Source organism: Candida dubliniensis, chromosome 1 (genome assembly GCF_000026945.1).
Source record: "Candida dubliniensis CD36 chromosome 1, complete sequence".
In the NCBI taxonomy this organism is placed as follows: Eukaryota; Fungi; Ascomycota; class Pichiomycetes; order Serinales; family Debaryomycetaceae; genus Candida; species Candida dubliniensis.
Window position 1 is genome coordinate 1,775,593 of NC_012860.1, and position 21,937 is coordinate 1,797,529.

Consider the following 21,937-nt stretch of genomic DNA (forward strand, 5'->3'; position numbering starts at 1 on the left):
TTAGATTAGGGGAAAGAAGTAATGATCCAAAGGATGTTTTTGCGAGGGGGGGGAGAGAGAGAGGGAAGATAATTCTAGTATTGTATTTATGATTGGTGTGAATAATGTGTTGGATTTTGGAGTTGTGAAATCTCCGGGAAGAAAGGTGTAGATTTAGTTTGTTGCTTGCTTGTACATAATCAGACATTTTCTCTAAAAATTGAAAACGTTCCTTAGCAAGTAGTAGTAGCAATAAGATTACGAAATATAGAAAAAAAAAAAAAAAAAAACTGATGCCCTCCCCACTACCACCACCAGCATTGCTTGCTTTGTTTGCTTGAATCAACAAATATATTTAAACTAAATTATCGATTATCAACTACGAAAGGATCTCTCGGAACAGATACTTTTTTTTTATTTGGTTGCTTAATCCAGTTTGAACGTTGTTTGTAGAACGACAACTGACTCATATTGTAATAAACTTCTCCTCCTAATTAGCAGCAATTTTACGAATACAAAAAAAAAAAAACAACTCTTATTAAATACCATCAACATGAATGACTATTCTTTGAAAGGTAGTCATTTATTTTACTCTCTTAACTAAATCTAGGAAGTACTGTAAACTTACGAAATACAATAGGGAGGCTGTAGAACCATTAAGGGGAGAAGGCAAAAAAAAAAAAAAAAAATTATAATATTTATTATATAATGATGCATGTATTAGTATATTTTATATGTGTATCAATTATATGTTTAGATTTATCTTGAATTACTTATCATTGCAGGGGTAGGAGCAGGGGGTAAATCATTATTATGAGCATTATCATTATTGTTATTTCCTCTGACACCTAACACTTCTTGTAATCTAGTCATTGAATTAGTTGAACGTCTCATTCCATCAGAAGAAGTAGCAGCAGGCGACATTGATCTTTGTTGTGCTTGTTGTTGTTGCTGCTGCTGCTGCTGTCTAAATGCCATAATTGTAGAATCCAAATCAAAACTTCCTGCTGAAGATCGGGACACCCTCCTACTAGAATTACTACTATTACCACCGCCATTAATGATGGTTGTAGTAGGATAATTAGTTTGTGTTTGTGGTGGTGGTGGTGGTGGGGATAAACTGACTTCGGGAATATTTATAATTTCATCATATGGTGGAGGTGAAGATACATTTCTATTGTATGGTTTGGAAGGAGGTTGTGGTGGTGAAGTAGCAGGGGAAATTATTGGTGATGTTGGATAAGAAAGATTTGATCGATTACCACTAGTAATAGAACTTGTTGATGAATGGATGGATTGATTTGAAGAACTGACAGAGTTGGGAGTAATCATGTAATTTGAAATCTTTTTCATATTATTACCAATGGATGAACTTCTTGAACGTACATCAGGGGAAACAGTACCATTAGTATTGTGATTAGATGAACTTTGACGCAGTTTTCTAATTTTTCTTAGTATTGAGGATGAAGATGATGGTGAAGACTTGGTATTGTTTGTTGTGGCTGTATTTGATGATGAAGCGGAAGAACCTTTAATTCTTCTTCTATTACCACCATTAGAACCAGAGCCAGAACTAGCAGTGAAACCAGCAGTTACAACAGCATCAGAAAAAATAGCAACAATAGTAGTAATTGTTTGGAAAATACCCCTTGTAAAATTAACAATATTAACTTCTTGACCTGTAGGTATTGGTTTTAAATAAGTTGTTCCCAATTGATAAACTTGAAAATTCAATTCAACAAATTCTGGATTAATTCTATTTAACAATGGATTAATAAATTTTGTTTCAATAGAATGTAAATTTTGATTAGTTATAGATTTATCAATCAAAATCTTATTGATTAATTTTAAATTATTATTCTTACCATAAAATAACCAAAATTTTATGGCAAATATTGAATAATTGATAATTGATAAAGTATTGACAGTATTATAGGTCAATAATTGTTGTATATATTGTAATAATATGAAATATAGCCAATAATTCAATAGGAATTGATAACTGGAATAATTGAATTGAACTGATTTATCCAAGGCTTTAATGGTTAAAATACCAGGGCATATAAATGTCACTATGGTAAATAAATAATTTAGTAGTTGAAACATTGATAATTAGTAATAATACCAGGAGTTGTGTATAGAAGAAGGCAATACGATATAGATATATATAATATAATATAGTATATATATATAAAATTTAGAAATCTTTCCAACAAAGAAAAGGGAAATAACGATTGATATTTATGCAATTTATTTAATGATCACAAAAACAGAAAAATAAAAACAGAATAAAATTTCAAAACCCCCTTCGTAGTTCTGCAATTATTACTATTATTATTATATCATGCTTTATTATTATTACTGTGATGGTGGCTTTTTCTAAAAATCAATTTCTTTTAATTTTAATTTTTTTTAAATGATCCAAAAAAAAAAAATCTAACATCATTATGCTTAATGAATAAAACAAATTAGACTAGACTAGACTACACAAGAACAACAATAATAAAAGCAAGAGATATTTTTATTCCGTTTATTCTTCTGTTTTTTTTTTTTCCTTTCTTTTGCTTCATTGCTGTTTTCTATTGTCTCCAGATTAAGTTACCAACTTAAAATCATCATCATTATTGTCAATTAAAGTTATATTTCGAAAGAAAGAATGCAAGAAAATGCAAGAAAATCAATGAATGAATGAATGTATGTATGAATGGGAGGGATTAAACAATAGTGGTGGCGGCAGTGGTGGCTATAAACATTTCAATTAAACCACAAACGTTGCAAAAAAAAACAAACTGAAAACTGGTTTCCCATAGTCTGGGCATAACTTGTTCCAGACCAGTCAATCCCAAAAACTGACATTTCAATCTAAATTTGTTCCAGGTTCTCCTTACTCAATATCTACGGTCTATAGTCTAGTTGATTAAAAGTATCTCGTATTAAAATAGACGTTATTTGGTTTAAAACGTAAGAACCGGGAATTTGAACGGCATTAAATCTAATCAAATTGTAATATTGTTGTTGTTGTTGTTGTTGTTAGCGAACTTCAATCATCAAATACATTATGTACATGACATTCTTTTGTGCTTAGGTAAGCATTGGCGTATCTCGTTACCTTTTTCTCTCTATGTTTCACCAAGCCTTTGTCGTCGTCGTTGTTAACAAGGTAATCAAAAAGTGATCTAACAAATTATGTCAATAATAATATTAACAATAATATATTAATATCAATGACATGTTGTTGTTTGCTTGCTTGCTTATAAATCACGTCAAAGACTAAAAAAAATAATAACTTGTTCTCATTACATTAATAGCTGTGCCACCATAATAATATTATAAAGTGCAATAATTATTTATGTACTATTCTGTCTACATGAAGTTAGTACTAATTACTATTGTTCCAGGATTCTTGTTCCCTAAAAAATGAAAAATAGAAAGAAAAACCGTTTTTCGTTCTAATTATTTAATTGCTATAATAAACTTGATGTTAAAACGATGGTTTCTTTCTCCGACACAATTTAATTTTTTGTTTTTCATTGTTTATGACGTAATCTCTAGTTCTATGTATATATGTTTAGCCTATAATATGCAATGTATGAGTGTCATAGAAGTATTTTTTCCTCTCTCTCTCACTCTCTGTTCAGTATCTGTTGATGTTGATAGTTTTTGTAAACTTAAAGGCATTTCTTTAATTTGTTGTTCCGTTTGAAGTGTAATAAAGAACAACAACAACAACAACTGAATTCATTTATTGAGGGAATTTATGCAAGCTTTCATAATCAATGATGTAAGTAATGTTTTTCACAACGGATAATTAATGTATTTAGTTCAATCAATCATTGGGTTTGCAAATCTAGAACATGATCCCTTTTTTTTTTTTGATTTCAACATTTGCTTTTTCTTTTTTTGTACTGATATCGCGCTATTTGTCCATTTTGATATTATGTTTTGTACATGGTTTTGAAACATCTAATAACATGCAATAGCATATTTAGTTGGACAACGGGGCAGCCGTAATTGGACAAAAACCAAAATCAAATTCAAAAACAAAATAGAACGTTTAGAAAACTCTATGTGGTAATCATGTTATGTCATAGTCTCAGTTGATGGCTAATTCTTTGTACTGTTTGCACTACTATCTCCCCCTGCCCACGAGAATAGCTTCAGTTCCTGTTTCTTTCTTTCTTCGGTTTGTTAGTTTTTGTACCATTGTGGATGAAACAGGGGGGGGGGGGGCATTTGCAAATAATAGGCCACCCACTCTCCACCCTTTGAAAGAGATAATCTTGTTTATTAAACTTATGAACTTTATTTGTGTGTACTTTATTGAATGATTCCGCAATTAACAATACAATAAATCTCGGAATCTCGGGTAGTTGAGGGCATTTTGATTTCGCTAATAATTATAACTTTATAACTTTATAACTTTAAAAAAAGAAAAAAAAGAAAATAAAAAAAAGTAATTCAGATTTAAGCCAAGCCTGTAACTGTATATCCGTCTCAGCGGAAACAGTCGTGATTATAGTCTAAGAAGTAGCAGTAAGTCATCACCAATAGTAGTAGTAGTAGGTAACTATAGTAGAGTACAACATTAGAACGATAGTAATAAAGTGATGGAAAAGTATTGTATAGACTATTAAGGTGATAGTCTATACTGATTATATTAATTCAGTCGTTGGTCGATTAGTTGCTTAAGGTGAGCCAGTAAATCTAGTCTTAGTCGTTAGTGGTTAGTCTCTAAAGGGAATTATACAGTATTTATAATCCCCTTCCTCTTTCTAACACACTCTTCAGTGATGAGCTATTCTCGGTCTTTAAGGTGAAGTACCCGAGGATGCTAGTGTCTTTCTATACAAACTATTTCTTGGCAAATAATATTATATTAATATTATATCAGTAATTCATCTTATTCCGTTTTAACCCTTTAGTCCATATTCTTGTAATGTCTTTAACCGAGGGTATATATATCTTTGTGCTTGCATTACATTTATCACAACAAAGCCAAGCCAAGAGAATTGAAAAAGAATTTCTTAGAAAATAGCCTTTGCGGTGGCTTGGACTTTGAACTATTTACATAATACAGATGAATGAAATGCTATTTTTTTTTTTTTTTTCATGACATCCATCAACTGGTAAATCATATGTTCAAACGGTTGTAATCTCAAAATATCAATCCTTTTATTTCATGACTCAAGTTATTATATGTGTAATTATGTGTCTGATTTAATTAGATACTAGAGGCGGTGTTGATATTAGTAAGATTAATAATTAAAATAAATAATATGATATGACTAGGCAATAATGATAGCCAAGATATATAAACTTCTTGAGCCAGTTAATTGCTCGTCGATATTGCCATGTTTTCTGGGGTAATGACCAAAAGTTTTTAGAGGTTTTCTGTGAAGGAATTCTCCATTTTTTTTTCAGAGTTTTTTAGAAGATTTTTCACAGTAATATTATAATTGACCACGACGCTACCAAAAGAAAGCTGCAACTACGTAATTATAATATAAATCCACGTTGAAGTATTTGTGATTTCAATATTAGCATTATTCTCAGTATATTAGAGTAAATATAATTGCCATAATTCATTTGTCATATTGTTAGTGGGGATAAATGAACCCTTTTATTTATATCAGAGTTGGCAAAAAGTATGCGAGATTTAATCGTACATATTCTTGACACTAACCATAACCAACCAAGTAGTTAACTCTTCGAAAAAAAACCATACAATAAGACAAACTCATTACATAGCTTGTTTGACAAAATCTTTTCTCAGGTTCCGTTGGTGTCTGAATAGTAGGCCATCTACCCTATTAGAAGTGTCGCATTAAATAAACTAATAAACTGAATGTGGATGTCATTTTTTGTTCTTTTTTTTTTTTCTCGAAACACAATTTAGTATTGTTGTGTCAAACTTCCACCCACCAGAGGAGAAAAGATAAAAATTTTTCAGTTCAATTTTTGTTGTTGTTGTTATTTTCTGTGTAAATTGATATAATTCACACACACACACACAGTAAAAATTTTCTTTCCATTTTGAAAAAAAAAAAAATAAAGGAACTTACAGAGTCAAATTATTCGCCCCATACATATCCCAACAATTAAATACCTATTAGGTGCTGTTAGTTCTAAGTGGACAAAAACAAAAGAAGAGAATCAAACTCATCATTATTGTTATACATCTTGAAGAGGGTATTATTTTTTGTTATTAAATCTGTTTCATTTCAATCGAATCCCTTAAGAACAACGGAGTAAAACATACTTTTTATTTTTTTTTTTTATCAGGGAAGCCACATCCAACCACAAGCTACACTCCACCGAATCTTTTAATCTTGTTCTTAGTTGTATTATTAGTCTATCGAGTTTACGTTTGATTTTCAAAAAAAGAGTGTGGATTTGTATAAGTTTGGAACTGAATTAGAAAACTTTGAGGGGCTTTTTTTTTTGTTTTTTATATTTCACATTATATCCTACTTGCTGTTAACAAACTGGCTTTTTCATTTATCTTTCCTTTCCGACTAATAAATCATGAGTGATATTTATATTATCATTCATATTTCCACAACTTGTGATGATTCGCCGACATTTGTCACTAAGGATTCTTCTGAGTTAATTGAATTTGCTTGGGAAACAGTCGATAGTGTTACTTTGGACACTGTATATAAAGGATCAAACTTGGTTCGTCCAACAAATACACCTATCACACCTTACTGTTCAAAGATTCATAGAATATCATGGGATAATGTCAAAAATGCTGGGTCTTTTAAAGACGCCATTACAAAATTTGATCAATATGTGCAAGAATACATAATTTCCCAGAAAAAAGAGTTTTCAATTGTGATGTTTGACATTTCCAAGTTGAGAGTTCAATTGGTTCGTGAAGCTAGAGACAAGTCGGTGGTTTTACCTTCGTATCTACAACATCCAAGGATTTTTGATTTACCAAGAGAATATTCAAATTGGCAATCTAGCCACCCTGAAACTTTATCATACCCACCAACTTCTTTAACTAATATTATTACTGCATTAGAAGTTGATGTTGAGAATATATCTGAATACGTTAACTTGCCAAATTTTTCTTCCACACCATCACCATCAAAACCTTCAGCAACTACAACTGCAAATGTAACAGCCATTGACGTTCTTTCCAGCGAAACAGAACCAAATGGTAAAGTTATTGCAAATTTGCATGCCAAAATTGTCAAACAATTGATCAAAAAATCTATACCTGTGGAGAATCACCCTAATGTATTCACAAAACCTTATGACTCAGCTCAAGATATCACTGCTTTTACTTCCGAAAAATCAAAAGTACTTTATCTTTCCAATTTACCAAACGATACAACGCAATCGGAATTAGAATCATGGTTCACTCAATATGGTGGAAGACCAGGTGGTTTCTGGACTTTTAAGACTGCAGATGATAGCAACAACAGTAACAACAGTAATAATGGTGGGAAAGGATATCAAAATACGAGAAAATATGGTATTTCAGGGTTTGTGGCTTTTAATACTCATGACGAAGCAGTTGATTGTTTAGCTTTGAATGGGAGAGTGTTGAATGACCGTCCTATTGAAGTGCAAGCATCTTCTAGTAAAGTGTTTGATATGGCTATGGATAAATTGTTATTGACCCTGTTCCCACTTTCAAAGAATAGACCTAGACCCGGAGACTGGACTTGTCTTTCCTGTGGATTTTCAAATTTCCAGAGAAGAACACATTGTTTCAGGTGTTCCTTTGCCGCTGTGGCGTTTCAAGATGTTTTCAATAACAACCCAAGCAATACCAGCAACAATAACAATGGGATTACCAATGGAATTCGTCGTGGTGTGATTTCACAACCTGGTCAAACTAATGATAAAATTGTGGCAGGGAATATTACCAATTCATCTTACGGTGATCTAACCAAGGGTCCAACAGGCAATATCACGAATCATCTCAACAACTCCGAGGTCAATTTACTGAACAATGTTACTGGCAGTAACAACACTAATCATCATAATAATAATTATCACAATAACTACCATCATCATCACCATCACCACAACAACAGCAACAGCAACAGCAACAATAACAATCATGGGAGTGGCAATGGTAACAACAATCATGGTCGTTCCCATTACAACAATAGTGTTCCATTTAGAGCTGGCGATTGGAAATGTGAAAATTGTATGTATCACAATTTTGCTAAAAATTTGTGTTGTTTGAAATGTGGTGTTTCTAAACCTGCCATTAACAATCAACAGAACACTACAATTCACTCGGTGAATTCTACTGCTGCCGCTATAGCCGCAGCGACAGCCAGTGGACAACCTTTGAATTTGAATAACAATGCATTTTTGAGTCTTCAACAACAACAACAACAACAGCAGCAATCTCAGTCACAATCGCAAGGACAGCACCATTACAACCAACATTCTCGGAACAATAATGCTTCTGGGGCATCAAAGTTTAACAATGGCTACAACTCAAAGAGCCAATATTACAATCATAATAACAAAAATCTCAACAACAATTTTGCTCTCAATGGTATGCATCAACCAAACCAGAATCAAATTTTGATGTATTCACAGCAATTGCAACAACAACAACAACAACAACAACGGGATTTAAATGGAAGTAGTTCTTCACATCAACTGAAACTTCCAATGAATACTACTGAAGGATTATACAGAACAAGTGGACAACAAAATTTACTGTATCCCAATATTAACCATGAAGTATCAGGACCTGCTACATTGAGAGATGTTTCCAATAATTCACCTGCATTGAATAACTCTTCTTTTAATTTATTGGCCAATCATATGAATTCATTAAATTTAAATCACTAGGCAATAGGCAATTGTGTTTCAATGTTCAGCTTTTTTTTTTTCGTTTTTATTTGAATTTGTTTTATTACGTTTACTACATTGTGTTTTCAAGACCGTTTTAATATTTTTAATACTGTGCTTTTTTTTTATATGCTTTTTTTTTTTTGTTTTTCCGTTTGGTATCAATTTAGTTTATGCTTTATCTGGGTTCGGTTTCAGGAATTGAGATAGAAGGTGGAGGGACTGGGTGTTTGGTGTTTTGATTAAGCTTTTTTAAGTGGTGTTAATTTATTTTTTGTTTTATTTTTTTAGGGGGGGGGGGAAGAGGTATTTCACTAGTACTATTATTAATATCGTAACTGACAACTATTACAGTTTTTTTTTTTTTTTTTAATTTTTCCTTCTTTATCAAATTTAAAAGAAAAAGTACTTCAATATTTCATGTTTATAGTGGTGTAATTATATAAGTTGTGTGTGTTTTGAATTGTTAGAAATGTTTGGCAATCATTTATTTTCAATCGAACCTGGTAGCGACAAATAGTGGTTAGAAAAGACACGTCAATATTCTTCTTCCTTTCTTATTTTTTCACTTTTATTGAAGAATTAACGAGGAGGGAGAAATGAAAAAAAAAAAAATAAAAACAACACATACATAAATACAAACCAATTGATTGATATACATAGAACGAATACCACAACAATAATCATGACTCAAAACAAGTATTCAGTTATATTGCCAACATATAATGAAAAAAGAAATTTGCCAATTTTAATCTATTTATTAAACAAGACATTCACTGCCAATAAATTGGATTGGGAAGTAATTATTGTTGACGATAATTCACCTGATGGTACTCAAGAAATTGCCAAAAAATTAATTGATATATTTGGACCAGAACATATTCAATTAAGACCAAGAGCTGGTAAATTAGGGTTAGGTACTGCCTATGTTCATGGATTACAATTTGTCACTGGTAATTTTGTCATAATCATGGATGCAGATTTCAGTCATCATCCAGAAGCCATACCTGAATTCATTGCCAAACAAAAATCCCAAGATTATGATATTGTCACCGGTACTAGATATGCTGGTGATGGTGGAGTTTATGGATGGGATTTCAAAAGAAAATTGATTTCTAGAGGTGCCAACTTTTTGGCTAGTGTTGTATTGAGACCTCATGTTAGTGATTTAACAGGGTCATTCAGATTATATAAAACTGAAGTATTAAGAAAAATCATTGATGTCACTCAATCAAAAGGTTATGTTTTCCAAATGGAAATGATGGTTAGAGCAAAGGCAATGGGATTCACTGTTGGTGAAGTGCCAATTAGTTTTGTCGACAGATTATATGGAGAGTCAAAATTAGGTGGTGATGAAATTGTTCAATATGCCAAAGGTGTTTGGACTTTGTTTACAAATGTTTAAAAACATTGATTTATTTGTCTTTTTAATGGAATATTTTATTATTTTTTTTTTTTTTTTGTACCAAAGATATTACATCCAATATATAAATCAGGGTAATATATATTTAAGTGTTTGAGGAGGTATTTCTGTAGAACTTGGGTTCCACATTTTCTTTGTAGCGACTGGGCACGCGCCTCAAACCCGTCGATAAATTTCTTTCTTGTTCTTGAAAAAAAACAAATGGACGGAAAAAAAAAAAATGAGGCGAGTACAAATTTTTTCTTCTTAGAATCGATTATAACCACCTGGAATAAACCAAAAAAAAAAAAAAAATACAAGACAAGCCATGTCGAAGGATATTTATTTGAAGAAAATACTTGGCGAAGAATGTGTTTCTCGTATTCGGAATTCAAAAATCCTTATGGTAGGAGCAGGAGGTATTGGATGCGAATTACTTAAAGATTTGGTGTTAATTGGTTATGGAGAGATTCACATTGTTGACTTGGATACAGTCACTTTATCTAATTTAAACCGTCAATTCTTATTTCGCCAAAAGGATATCGATAAATCAAAATCATTCACCATTGCCAATGCTGTACAATCGTTTAATTATTTAGGAGTTAAGTTGATTCCTCATCATGGCAATGTCATGGATACCAAACAATTCCCCATTGAATGGTGGGAACAATTCAATTATATTTTCAATGCATTGGATAATTTAGAAGCAAGAAGATATGTAAACAAAATGGCATTATTTTTGAGAAAGCCATTAATGGAAAGTGGCACCACTGGGTACGCTGGTCAAATCCAACCCATTTATCCATATTACAGTGAATGTTTTGATTGTCATCCCAAAGAAACCCCAAAATCTTTCCCTGTATGTACCATTAGATCTACACCATCTCAACCTGTCCATTGTATTACCTGGGCTAAAGAATTTTTGTTCCGTCAACTCTTTGATGAAAATGATAATTCAAATTCAATGAATGATACCAATCAGATTCGAAATGAAACAGATGACAAAGAAGAATTAGAGAATTTAAATAAAGAAGCCAACGAATTGATTGAATTGCGTTCTAAAATTCTACTGTCAGATCTGAATTCCTTTATCAATGAATTGCTTGAAAAGATTTTCAAAGTTGATATTGAAAGATTATTAAATATTGAAACTTTGTGGAAGACTAGAAAAAAGCCCATTCCATTAGATATGACTGAGTACAGAGACGCCTTACAACAGCTATTGGAACAAGAACTGAGTAGTTCAATATTGACTGCAGATACAAAAGTATGGACCATTTTAGAAAACATTTATTCATTGTACAAGTCCAGTAAGTCAATCCAAAAACGGTTAAAATCCGGTAATGAACCATTTATTACATTTGATAAGGATGATGAAGACACTTTAATATTTGTAGCTGCCGCTTCAAATTTAAGATCTTTTAGTTTTGGCATCTCCATGAAATCCAAATTCGATATCAAGGAGATTGCCGGGAATATTATTCCTGCCATTGCTACCACCAATGCCATAATAGCCGGTTTTTCGAGTTTGTCTGGCACACAATTTTTCCAACACCAAAAAGACCTTTCAAGTTCAGACTTTAGTAATATTTTTAAAAGGGCATCTTCTGTGTTTATTAGTATAAGACCAAATAAGTATATCACTGGTGATAAGTTATCGAAACCAGCAGAAAATTGTGCCAGTGATTCTCTAACAGCAAGAGGAGTGGTCACAATTTCCATAGACGATCTTACTGTTTTAACTCTCGATGGATTTATTGACAAACTTGCTGATAGCTACGGATACATCAAAAAAGACATATCTATTCAAATTGGGAAATCAAAGTTAATCTATGATATTGATTTTGACGATTACCTCCAAACTAAATTAAAGGACGTTCCTGGAGTGGCTAACGGAGAAATCATGCTCATACAGGATGATGCTGACGAGTTAGAGAATTTGGAATTGTATTTAAATATAAAGGATGATACTGTTGAGTTTAGATTACCAGCATTAGAGTTGAGACCCAAAAAAGTGACTTCACAGATTAATCACCACGAAGAGAGTAATGGCGAGTATGCAAAAGAGTTAGAGGGAGGAACCATTTTGTTGGATGATGATGATGATGAACTGTTTGGAGACGAAATCGAAATACTTGATGATAATGATAATGAGGGGGAGGAAGAGGACAAACTTGTAGAACCACCTGTAAAGAAAAGAAAACTTTAGTAGATCAATTTCTACGGACTTTGTGTATGATTTGTATAACATTAATAATGTATTACCACCGTTTTGTCATTCAATTTTATTTATGTGACGCAATTGGTGTTGTGTTTGTATTATGGTACAACAAAATAGACGACGTGTGCAGTAATTACCACCACCACGACTATACTATTCGGCGACCAATATTCTACCACCAGAATGTAGACATTATTTCACACCCTGTCCCATTGCTTTGTGCTACCCATAAGCTTGTCCTATACCGACGAATTTGATATCCCTCGTCGTCCTAGTGGTCGTCTTGGTCTTATTCTCTTTTGTTATTTGTGCTTTTCTTGTCCTCCTCAATTTGCCTTTTTTTTTTTTTTCAATTCGTTTCTAGTTTAAGCAACACCTGGATTTTTTTCTTTCTTTTCTTTTTTTTTTTTTTTTTCTCCCTATCCTTTTCTTGTTTTCGTTTCGATTCCAGTTTTTGTTCAATCATTGGATTAATTATACAACAGACCTAGCAAATACAATTACAGAATCACCATGTCTTGGCAAGCCTACACTGATAACTTAATTGCTAACGGTAAAGTCGATAAAGCAGCCTTATATTCAAGAGCTGGTGACGCATTATGGGCCCAATCCGGATCATTCGAATTACAACAACCAGAAATTACTGAAATCGCCAAAGGTTTTGATAGTGCTGAAGGTTTACAGACCAGTGGTTTACATGTTCAGGGCCAAAAATACTTTTTGTTAAGAGCTGACGACAGATCAATTTACGGTAAACACGAAGCCGAGGGTGTTATTTGTGTTAGAACTAAACAAACTATTTTGATCGCCCATTATCCGAGTGGTGTTCAACCAGGCGAAGCTACCACTCTTGTTGAAAAATTGGCCGATTACTTGATCAATGCTGGTTATTAGATAATTTCATTGCATCGATGGACGTGCAATACCTGTCCAGATTTAATGGTTGATGTTAAATATATACAGATATAGATATATATATATATGTGTATATGTGTGTATGTACCCAAAATAATAGAATGAATTTGGTTGCATTTTTTAATACGTGGCTTTTAACATTCTACTAATAAATATTGTCTCTAATACTATTCTTTTTCAAGTGAATGTAAGTGAGTCCCCTGAATTGTTGCTTAATACTTGAAACGAAATCAAAGGAGTTTTTACGATTGATTGTTGACTATAACAAAAATCCAGCGAATGAGACTAAAACAAAAAGAGTAAATCCAGTATGTATCCGAATTCTTCCTGACTAACCTTAACAACCATTGACCAACTACATGTATTTGTGATTGTACATAAAATCAATTTCTACGACAAGTTGAAGAAGCAAGCAAAGAGCTTTCGTGCACTGACTTTCTGCAAAAAAGAAACGAGAGAAATAATGAAGAAAGCAATTAAAAGTTGATCTACCCAACCCAATTTTTAGATTAACTTTCATACAACACCACAAGGTGTTTATTTATTTAGTTACGTCATATAAAGAATACCTTTTTACTAGATGAGAAGCTAGCTAGAGTCGAATTTTTTTTAGGTAAAAACACTTGCTGGCAAGTTGGATTTCTTCTCCTTGATTTCAATTAACCATTCAACCCATCCATATACATCCAAGGAACAACTCCCACTTCACAATTAAAACTTGCACAACAAACGTATTTCTTCGAGTAGATCCAGTACCATTCATTCAGTATGACTATGAAGCCATTTCCTAGTAATAGCTTGTTACTATTAGGACCTGTGTTTTTGGTTGCTTGTGATTTCGTTGTTACCAGGTTTTCTCAATCAGGAGCACCTAAAAAGCTTGCAAACAATACAAGACAACAGGCATCTACTTCCTTATCGATATCGTCATATAATCCACATTCATACAGGTCTAGCTGGATCCAAAGCCAACTAGAGAAGGAGCCTCCCTCAAAGTAGCGAAAGCAACGACGCTTGATTATAATCTAACATGTAAAACTTGGATATTATCTTTAACAACAATCAGATGAGAAGATTTAGCGCTTTATTGGAGTCATTATTCTTGGTTGAGGGTTACCTTTCATAGTCATTTTTCATATCATTTTGGTTATTTTGTTTTGGCATGCTTTATTGAATATTGAGGACGTTAAAATACCCTCAGGTTTGTAGTTAATGCTTTGTTTCATTTTTAAATAGAATTTTACATACAAGCAGAAACTCTGGTGATAGAATATAGGTTCTAATAATCCTTAGCAAGATTTCACTTCCTGCATATTATTTGATTTTTTTCACATAGAATTTTATTGGTTGAAGTCTCCATGAACTGTAAAAAAAAAAGGAATATCTTCTTCCCAAAGAAAAAAAAAAAACAACATACATCTAGTTCACCAACTTATCTATTCCCATACCATATATAACATCAAATCTGCTAAATATGTTTTCCGGAACAAGACAACAATCCAAACTCTTCACAAAATCGATATCACAAGTTTCTAAAAGATTCAATTCATCACATAATCACCATCACCATGAACCAGAATCAAAGCCATTGGAAATAACTTTTGCCAAAATATTTAGTGTTGCTGCCATAGCAGGAGGTCTTTTGGTTTATAAGAATAAAGATAAAACCGACAAACCATTATTTTCTTCCAAATTTTTTGACGAAATTACCACTGGAGAACGTAGCCATTTAAGAGATGAACAATATGAAAGAAAATATAAGATTGGGTACCTTAGAACTTTTGACAGGGATAATGGTGGTCTAGGACAACAATTGAATAAAGTTTCTGCTTACGAATTGCCAAATAACAACTTGATTCCTGCACATTCTCCATTTGGGAATCAATTTGGAGTTGGTATCAAGACCAATGAATTAGGACCAAGAAGAGAAAGAGCACAACGTTTCGCTCCTCTTCAACAAGCAGTTGAAAATTAGCATATAGAAAATAAAAAAAGGGGGAGGACTTAAATCAAGTGTATGACGGTTGGAATACGCATAGTTAGTGCATTTACAATTTATTTTATTATTTAATTTACTGATTACTATAAACTGATTTACTAGCTCCAAATAATTAAACTAACCAATGGAGACAGGGACATTTTTAGTACGATAATTTGTGACATATTTCTTTTATATGTTTAGTGTAGAATAGATAATTTACAAAAATATTCAATTATACTTACAAAATGTACTGTGTAGATCTTAAAAAGTTGAACTTCAAATGGATCATTGGAAACCTAATAGCAAAAGAATTCGGATTCATTTGTTCAGTTAGGGGTAGAAGAGTTATATAAACCCAAAACAGACGTGATGTAAAATTATGGTTCATCAACTTGTTCAACTAGAGTGTGTCTGGGGCCACAATATTTTGTTGAGGATTTGTGCCCCGAAATCTCGATTCTCCAGGAGTTACCACCATATGAATCTTTTTTTTTTTTTTTTTTCTTTTATATTTCTTTTATTCCCATCTGCTTTTATATTCACTTCAAAAGTTCTATACCTCAACTAAGAACTAACGTTGAATGAATAAATTGACTTTCCGATCATTGAGAAGTCTTAATCAAAATAGATTATTTTCGAATTCCCTTAGAAAAATGTCAACTGAATACAACGTCATTATTTACGATTTCCCAAATTCAGATAGATCCAAGGTAAGATCACAACATGTTGCTGACATTCCAGCAAATGTGCCAAATCCAATAAGATCAGCAGGCGCAATTTACCAGGACGAAGCAAAGACCAAGTTTGCTGGTAGTGCTTTTCATTTAGTTGCTAACTCCAAGGAAGAGGTCGTCGAGTTCTTAAAGAAGGATATATACTACCGTGAGGGAATTTGGGATATCAACAGTGTTGTCATCAACCCAATTGGAGTTGCTGTACGTTTACCCAAGAAGATGGAGGGTGTTGATGATTCCAACTATAAGATTTAAACATTAAACGACTTGTTCAGACAACTGTATATTTCGTAAGTATGAAATATAAATGAAAGAAAACCAGATGCAATGAAATGACAAAAAAATAAAACCAATATACTTGTAATTGTATATTTCTAATTTAAACCATATGTCGAGGGGTTATTGCTGTTGCAAATTCTTAAACCTTGAAGTTTCTGCTTGTATGGCTTATACAAGCACTCCTCTTGCCTTCTTCTTTGTGTCTCGTATGCGTCTCCTTCTCGTCACAGATCTTATAATTGCTTCCCGGTCAAACCGTTGTCCTATTTTTTTTTTCTTTCCTGGTACATTCATCCCAGTCTTATCAAACGAGGCTGCTAGCATCTTGCACCTTCGAAGAAAAAACTATTGAAAATGGTGAACAAGTACAAATACTCTGACGGGTTTTGAATAATAAAGAAAGGGTCTGCAGTGGTTATTTCGGAATATTTTCCAGAACAAGTGTTTAGGTGTCACCTGTCTAACAACGACTGGAACGAGGACAACCGGATTTAAAAAAAAAGAAACAGCTGGTATTGATGTCGGTGAAAAGACCTTTTGGGTTTGTGTAATGTAAGTAAATTCCGAATTGGCCTAATTGCTCCAGACTCGACTTTGTGTCGCTAGATCTACGGCCATATCAGGAGATTATTCGAGCTTGTTGTATGTTGTTTTTTATTTATCTGTGTGACCTTTATCTGTGCCATGCCTTTTCTCTATACCGGTAATATTACAAAGATGTAACTCAAAAATGTCCAGCTCATCTGATGAAAAAGGTATTTTATCCCCGATTAGTATGATTAAATGCATAAACTAAGAAAACCACAACGAAATACTCATTCATAACGTGGTTCTAGCCAGAGAAATCTCTTTGATATTGTTTACAATAAATTGCATTATCTAAATTGTGATGATAAATCTTTCTAAAATATAATTAGCTTTGTGTATAAATACGGGAAGTTTTCTTTCTTCGATATTTCTTTTCCCCCTAGTAATATAAACACACATCCAAAGATCAAATTTTCTGTTACTCTTGATAACTAGTGTTCTGTTCCTTTTTTTTTTTTTTAGCTATGACAGATGTCGATACAAGCTCACATTCGTCAAATACGAATGACGATAAAAATCAAGAAACATCCGGAACCTACGAGGGCTACACTGATAGAGTGGCTCTGGAAGTTCAAGAATTGGCCAGAATAATTTCTCACGCAAGCATTCAGCAATTGAAACTTAAAAAACAACAAAGCAGACAAGAATCACAAAAATCCGATGAACAGGAAAGCGAATTATCGGGTAAGCTTGGTGTTGTTCCCGTGGATGAAAATGGTAATTTTGTTGATCAACGTTTGAACCCGAACTCGCCTGAGTTCAATGCAGCTTATTGGATCCAAAATGCTCATACACTAGTGTCATCAGACATTGATTACTTTAAACCTGTTACCATCGGTGTTGCTTATAAAAATTTGCGTGCTTACGGTTCGGCCTCCGATGCCGATTACCAGAGCACTTTGATCAATCTTGTTCCGAAATACCTTTCGTTATTTTTTAGAGAGTACATTTTAAGGCATACTGGACCCACTTTTGACATTTTAAAACCAATGAATGGATTGATTAAACCAGGTGAGTTGACCGTTGTCTTGGGAAGACCTGGTGCTGGTTGTTCGACGTTTTTAAAAACAATTGCTTCACAGACTTATGGCTACCACATTGACAAAGATTCCATCATCAGATACAACTCATTGACACCTCACGAAATCAAAAAGCACTATCGAGGCGAAGTTGTGTATTGTGCTGAAACTGAAAATCATTTCCCGCAGTTAACAGTAGGTGACACATTGGAGTTTGCAGCAAAAATGAGAACACCACAAAATAGACCATTGGGTGTAAGCAGAGATGCATATGCTCGCCATTTGGCTGCAGTGGTAATGGCAGTTTACGGGTTATCTCATACAAGAAATACAAAGGTCGGTAACGATTTTATTAGAGGGGTTTCTGGTGGTGAACGTAAAAGAGTTTCTATTGCTGAAATAACCCTTAACAATGCTATGGTCCAATGTTGGGATAATTCCACAAGAGGTTTAGACTCAGCTACTGCACTTGAATTTATCAGAGCGTTAAAGGCCAGTGCCGACATTGTACATACAACACCATTGGTAGCTATTTATCAATGTTCACAAGACGCCTATGACTTGTTTGACAAAGTTGTTTTGATGTACCAAGGGTATCAGATTTATTTTGGAAGTGCCAAAAAGGCAAAGCAATATTTTATTGACATGGGATATGAGTGTCCTCAGAGACAAACAACTGCCGACTTTTTGACTTCATTAACAAACCCCGCGGAAAGAATAGTTCGACAAGGTTTTGAAGGAAAAGTTCCACAGACACCAGAAGAATTTTACGAGTACTGGAACAAGTCGCCGGAGGGCAAACAAATAGTAGCCGATGTGGACCAGTATTTAGCTGACCATAGTAGTGCTGCCGAAAAAGAGGCTATAAGAGAAGCACATCAAGCACGTCAATCGGATCATTTGAAGCCTGCATCTCCTTACACAGTTAGTTTTTTCATGCAAGTTCGATATATTGCCTACAGGAATATACTTCGAATAAAAGGGAACCCCAGTATTCATCTTTTTCAAATTTTTGGTAACATTGGGATGTCTTTTATATTAGCTTCTATTTTTTACAATTTACCCACGGCAACATCTTCATTTTACCATAGAACTGCAGCACTATTTTTTGCTGTTTTGTTCAATGCCTTTTCGTGTTTGTTAGAAATATTCTCCCTTTATGAAGCCAGATCAATAGTCGAGAAGCACAAGAAGTATGCACTTTATCATCCTGCAGCAGATGCGTTTGCATCTATCGTAACTGAGTTACCAACAAAGTTTATCATCGCCATTGGGTTCAATTTGGTGTATTATTTTTTGGTTAATTTCCGAAGAACACCTGGTAACTTTTTCTTCTATTTGCTTATCAACTTTTCTGCCACCTTGGCTATGTCCCATATTTTTAGAACCATTGGTGCTGCAACAAAGACGCTACAGGAAGCAATGACTCCAGCAGCTATATTGTTATTGGCATTGACGATATTTACTGGGTTTGTTATTCCCACACCTAACATGCATGGCTGGTGCCGTTGGATTAACTATTTAGATCCATTGGCTTATGCTTTTGAATCGCTAATAGCAAACGAATTTCACAATCGTGACTTTGCATGCTCACAATTTGTTCCTACTGGTGGCAGCTACCCCACTGCAGGGCCTAATCGAATCTGTACTCCTGTGGGAAGTGTTCCGGGACAAGACTTTGTTGATGGTACAAGATACATGGAAATGTCTTTTAATTATAAAAATCTGCACAAATGGAGAAATTTTGGGATTGTTATTGGCTTTATAATGTTTTTCTTTGGCACCTATATCTTATTGTGTGAAATCAACAAGGGTGCAATGCAAAAGGGGGAAATTTTGTTATTTCAACAACGTGCATTGAGAAAGAGAAAGAAAGCAAAGCTGGATATTGAGAGTGGCGGGATCGAAAAAGTTGCTCCAGAGTTTGATAATGAATACGAAAATAACCAAGATAAAATGTTGCAATCTGGTGGAGACACTTTCTTTTGGAGAGATTTGACTTACCAAGTGAAAATTAAATCAGAAGATAGGGTTATTCTTGATCATGTCAGTGGCTGGGTTAAACCTGGACAGGTTACAGCCTTAATGGGTGCTTCTGGTGCAGGGAAAACAACATTATTGAATGCTTTATCGGATAGGTTGACTACAGGCGTAGTTACTGAAGGTATTAGATTAGTTAATGGGAGACCATTGGATTCGTCGTTTCAAAGATCTATTGGCTATGTTCAACAACAAGATTTGCATTTGGAGACTTCAACTGTTAGAGAGGCATTGGAATTTGCTGCGTACTTGCGTCAACCAAAATCAGTATCTCGAAAAGAAAAGGACGAATATGTGAATTACATAATTCAGTTATTGGAGATGGAGCAATATGCCGATGCAGTAGTTGGTGTTAGTGGTGAAGGTTTGAATGTCGAGCAACGAAAAAGATTGTCAATTGGTGTCGAATTGGTAGCAAAACCAAAACTATTGTTATTTTTAGATGAGCCAACATCTGGGTTAGATTCTCAAACAGCATGGTCAATCTGCAAGCTAATTAGAAAGTTGGCTGATAATGGACAAGCAATCTTGTGCACAATACATCAGCCATCAGCCATTCTTCTTGCTGAGTTTGATAGACTATTATTTTTACAGAGAGGCGGCCAAACAGTTTACTTTGGTGATTTGGGGAAAAATTTTACCACGCTTATAAATTACTTTGAAAAATATGGCGCACCAAAATGCCCACCGGAAGCTAATCCAGCTGAATGGATGTTAGAAGTTATTGGTGCTGCACCCGGTTCCAAGGCCAATCAGGATTACTACAATGTATGGTTGAAATCTAATGAATTCCAAGAAATGAACCAGGAGCTAGACTTGATGCTGGAAGAGCTTGTTAAAAAGCCACTTGATGATGATCCAGACAGACTCAAACCTTATGCTGCACCTTACTGGGAGCAATACTTGTATGTTACGAAACGTGTTTTTGAACAAAACTGGAGAACCCCAAGCTATTTATATTCCAAATTTTTGTTGGTTGTCACGTCCAGTTTGTTTAACGGATTTTCATTTTACAAAGCTGACAGGTCATTACAGGGATTGCAGAATCAGATGTTTTCTGTGTTTATGTTCCTTGTGATTCTCCATACTTTGATTCAACAATACTTGCCAACCTTTGTATCTCAGAGAGATTTGTACGAAGTCAGAGAAAGACCATCTAAAACCTTTAGCTGGATTACATTTATTGCTGCCCAAGTCACTTCCGAAATTCCATAGAATATACTCTGTGGCACATTGGGCTATTTCTGTTGGTATTACCCCGTGGGCTTATATCATAATGCTACATATACAAATAGTGTTCACCAAAGGGGTGCATTCATGTGGTTTGCTATAGTATTATTTTTTATATATACATCGACAATGGCCCAGTTATGTATTTCATTTTTGGAGATCGATGATAATGCTGCTAATTTGTCAGTTTTACTCTTCACAATGTGTTTGGCTTTCTGTGGTGTGTTAGTGACAAAGGAGCAATTACCAGGCTTCTGGGTGTTTATGTACAGATGCAGCCCATTCACATATTTGGTGTCAGTAATGTTGTCGGTGGGATTAGTAGATGCCCCTGTGACATGTGCAGCGAAAGAGTATTTAAGGTTTAGTCCTCCACAAGGCTATACATGTATGCAATACATGGAACCGTATATGAAGGTTGCAGGTGGCTATTTACTTAATGAGAACAGCACAACAGAGTGTGAATTTTGTACTATGAAGATGACAAATGTGTTTTTGAAGTTAATTGGCTCAGACTATTCAAAGAGAGGGAGAGATATTGGTATCTACATTGCTTTCATTGGCATAAATATCATTGGTACATTTATTCTTTATTGGCTTGCCAGAGTGCCAAAGAATTTTGATATTAAACTTAGACGCAAGCGTTGATAAATTTGGTACTTGACAAGAGTTTATATAGTTCAACAATATTTAGATAAAAAAATAAACTATACATTTAAA

The 21,937-nt window shown here is 33.9% G+C and overlaps 7 protein-coding genes and 1 pseudogene across 7 annotated transcripts, besides 2 other annotated features; 7 read left to right on the forward strand and 1 right to left on the reverse strand. All coding sequences in view use genetic code 12, as the record gives it.

Moving 5' to 3' along the window:
* Positions 1-738: 738 nt before the first annotated feature.
* On the reverse strand, positions 739-2,085 carry CD36_07510 (conserved hypothetical protein; the record flags this gene model as incomplete). The annotated part of the gene is made up of 1 exon (XM_002417356.1): positions 739-2,085. One exon carries the CDS (start codon positions 2,083-2,085, stop codon positions 739-741), a length of 1,347 nt encoding a protein of 448 aa, XP_002417401.1.
* A 2,370-nt stretch (positions 2,086-4,455) lies between these two features.
* Positions 4,456-4,971: a mobile genetic element.
* Positions 4,972-6,504: 1,533 nt separating this feature from the next.
* Positions 6,505-8,808, forward strand: CD36_07520 (RNA-binding protein, putative; the record flags this gene model as incomplete). Its single annotated transcript, XM_002417357.1, has 1 exon — positions 6,505-8,808. The coding sequence occupies one exon, from the start codon at positions 6,505-6,507 to the stop codon at positions 8,806-8,808; it is 2,304 nt and encodes a 767-aa protein (XP_002417402.1).
* Positions 8,809-9,493: 685 nt separating this feature from the next.
* CD36_07530 (dolichol-phosphate mannose synthase, putative) lies at positions 9,494-10,213 on the forward strand (the record flags this gene model as incomplete). Its single annotated transcript, XM_002417358.1, has 1 exon — positions 9,494-10,213. One exon carries the CDS (start codon positions 9,494-9,496, stop codon positions 10,211-10,213), a length of 720 nt encoding a protein of 239 aa, XP_002417403.1.
* A 325-nt stretch (positions 10,214-10,538) lies between these two features.
* CD36_07540 (ubiquitin-activating enzyme E1-like, putative) lies at positions 10,539-12,419 on the forward strand (the record flags this gene model as incomplete). Its single annotated transcript, XM_002417359.1, has 1 exon — positions 10,539-12,419. The coding sequence occupies one exon, from the start codon at positions 10,539-10,541 to the stop codon at positions 12,417-12,419; it is 1,881 nt and encodes a 626-aa protein (XP_002417404.1).
* Positions 12,420-12,944: 525 nt separating this feature from the next.
* Positions 12,945-13,325, forward strand: CD36_07550 (profilin, putative; the record flags this gene model as incomplete). Its single annotated transcript, XM_002417360.1, has 1 exon — positions 12,945-13,325. One exon carries the CDS (start codon positions 12,945-12,947, stop codon positions 13,323-13,325), a length of 381 nt encoding a protein of 126 aa, XP_002417405.1.
* Positions 13,326-14,820: 1,495 nt separating this feature from the next.
* CD36_07560 (conserved hypothetical protein) lies at positions 14,821-15,321 on the forward strand (the record flags this gene model as incomplete). Its single annotated transcript, XM_002417361.1, has 1 exon — positions 14,821-15,321. The coding sequence occupies one exon, from the start codon at positions 14,821-14,823 to the stop codon at positions 15,319-15,321; it is 501 nt and encodes a 166-aa protein (XP_002417406.1).
* Positions 15,322-15,908: 587 nt separating this feature from the next.
* Positions 15,909-16,316, forward strand: CD36_07570 (conserved hypothetical protein; the record flags this gene model as incomplete). The annotated part of the gene is made up of 1 exon (XM_002417362.1): positions 15,909-16,316. The coding sequence occupies one exon, from the start codon at positions 15,909-15,911 to the stop codon at positions 16,314-16,316; it is 408 nt and encodes a 135-aa protein (XP_002417407.1).
* A 1,076-nt stretch (positions 16,317-17,392) lies between these two features.
* CD36_07580 lies at positions 17,393-21,865 on the forward strand (annotated as a pseudogene).
* Positions 17,393-21,865: a sequence feature ((multidrug resistance) CDR-family ABC transporter, point mutated pseudogene, putative;~Similar to C. albicans CDR4;~frameshift).
* Positions 21,866-21,937: the final 72 nt, after the last annotated feature.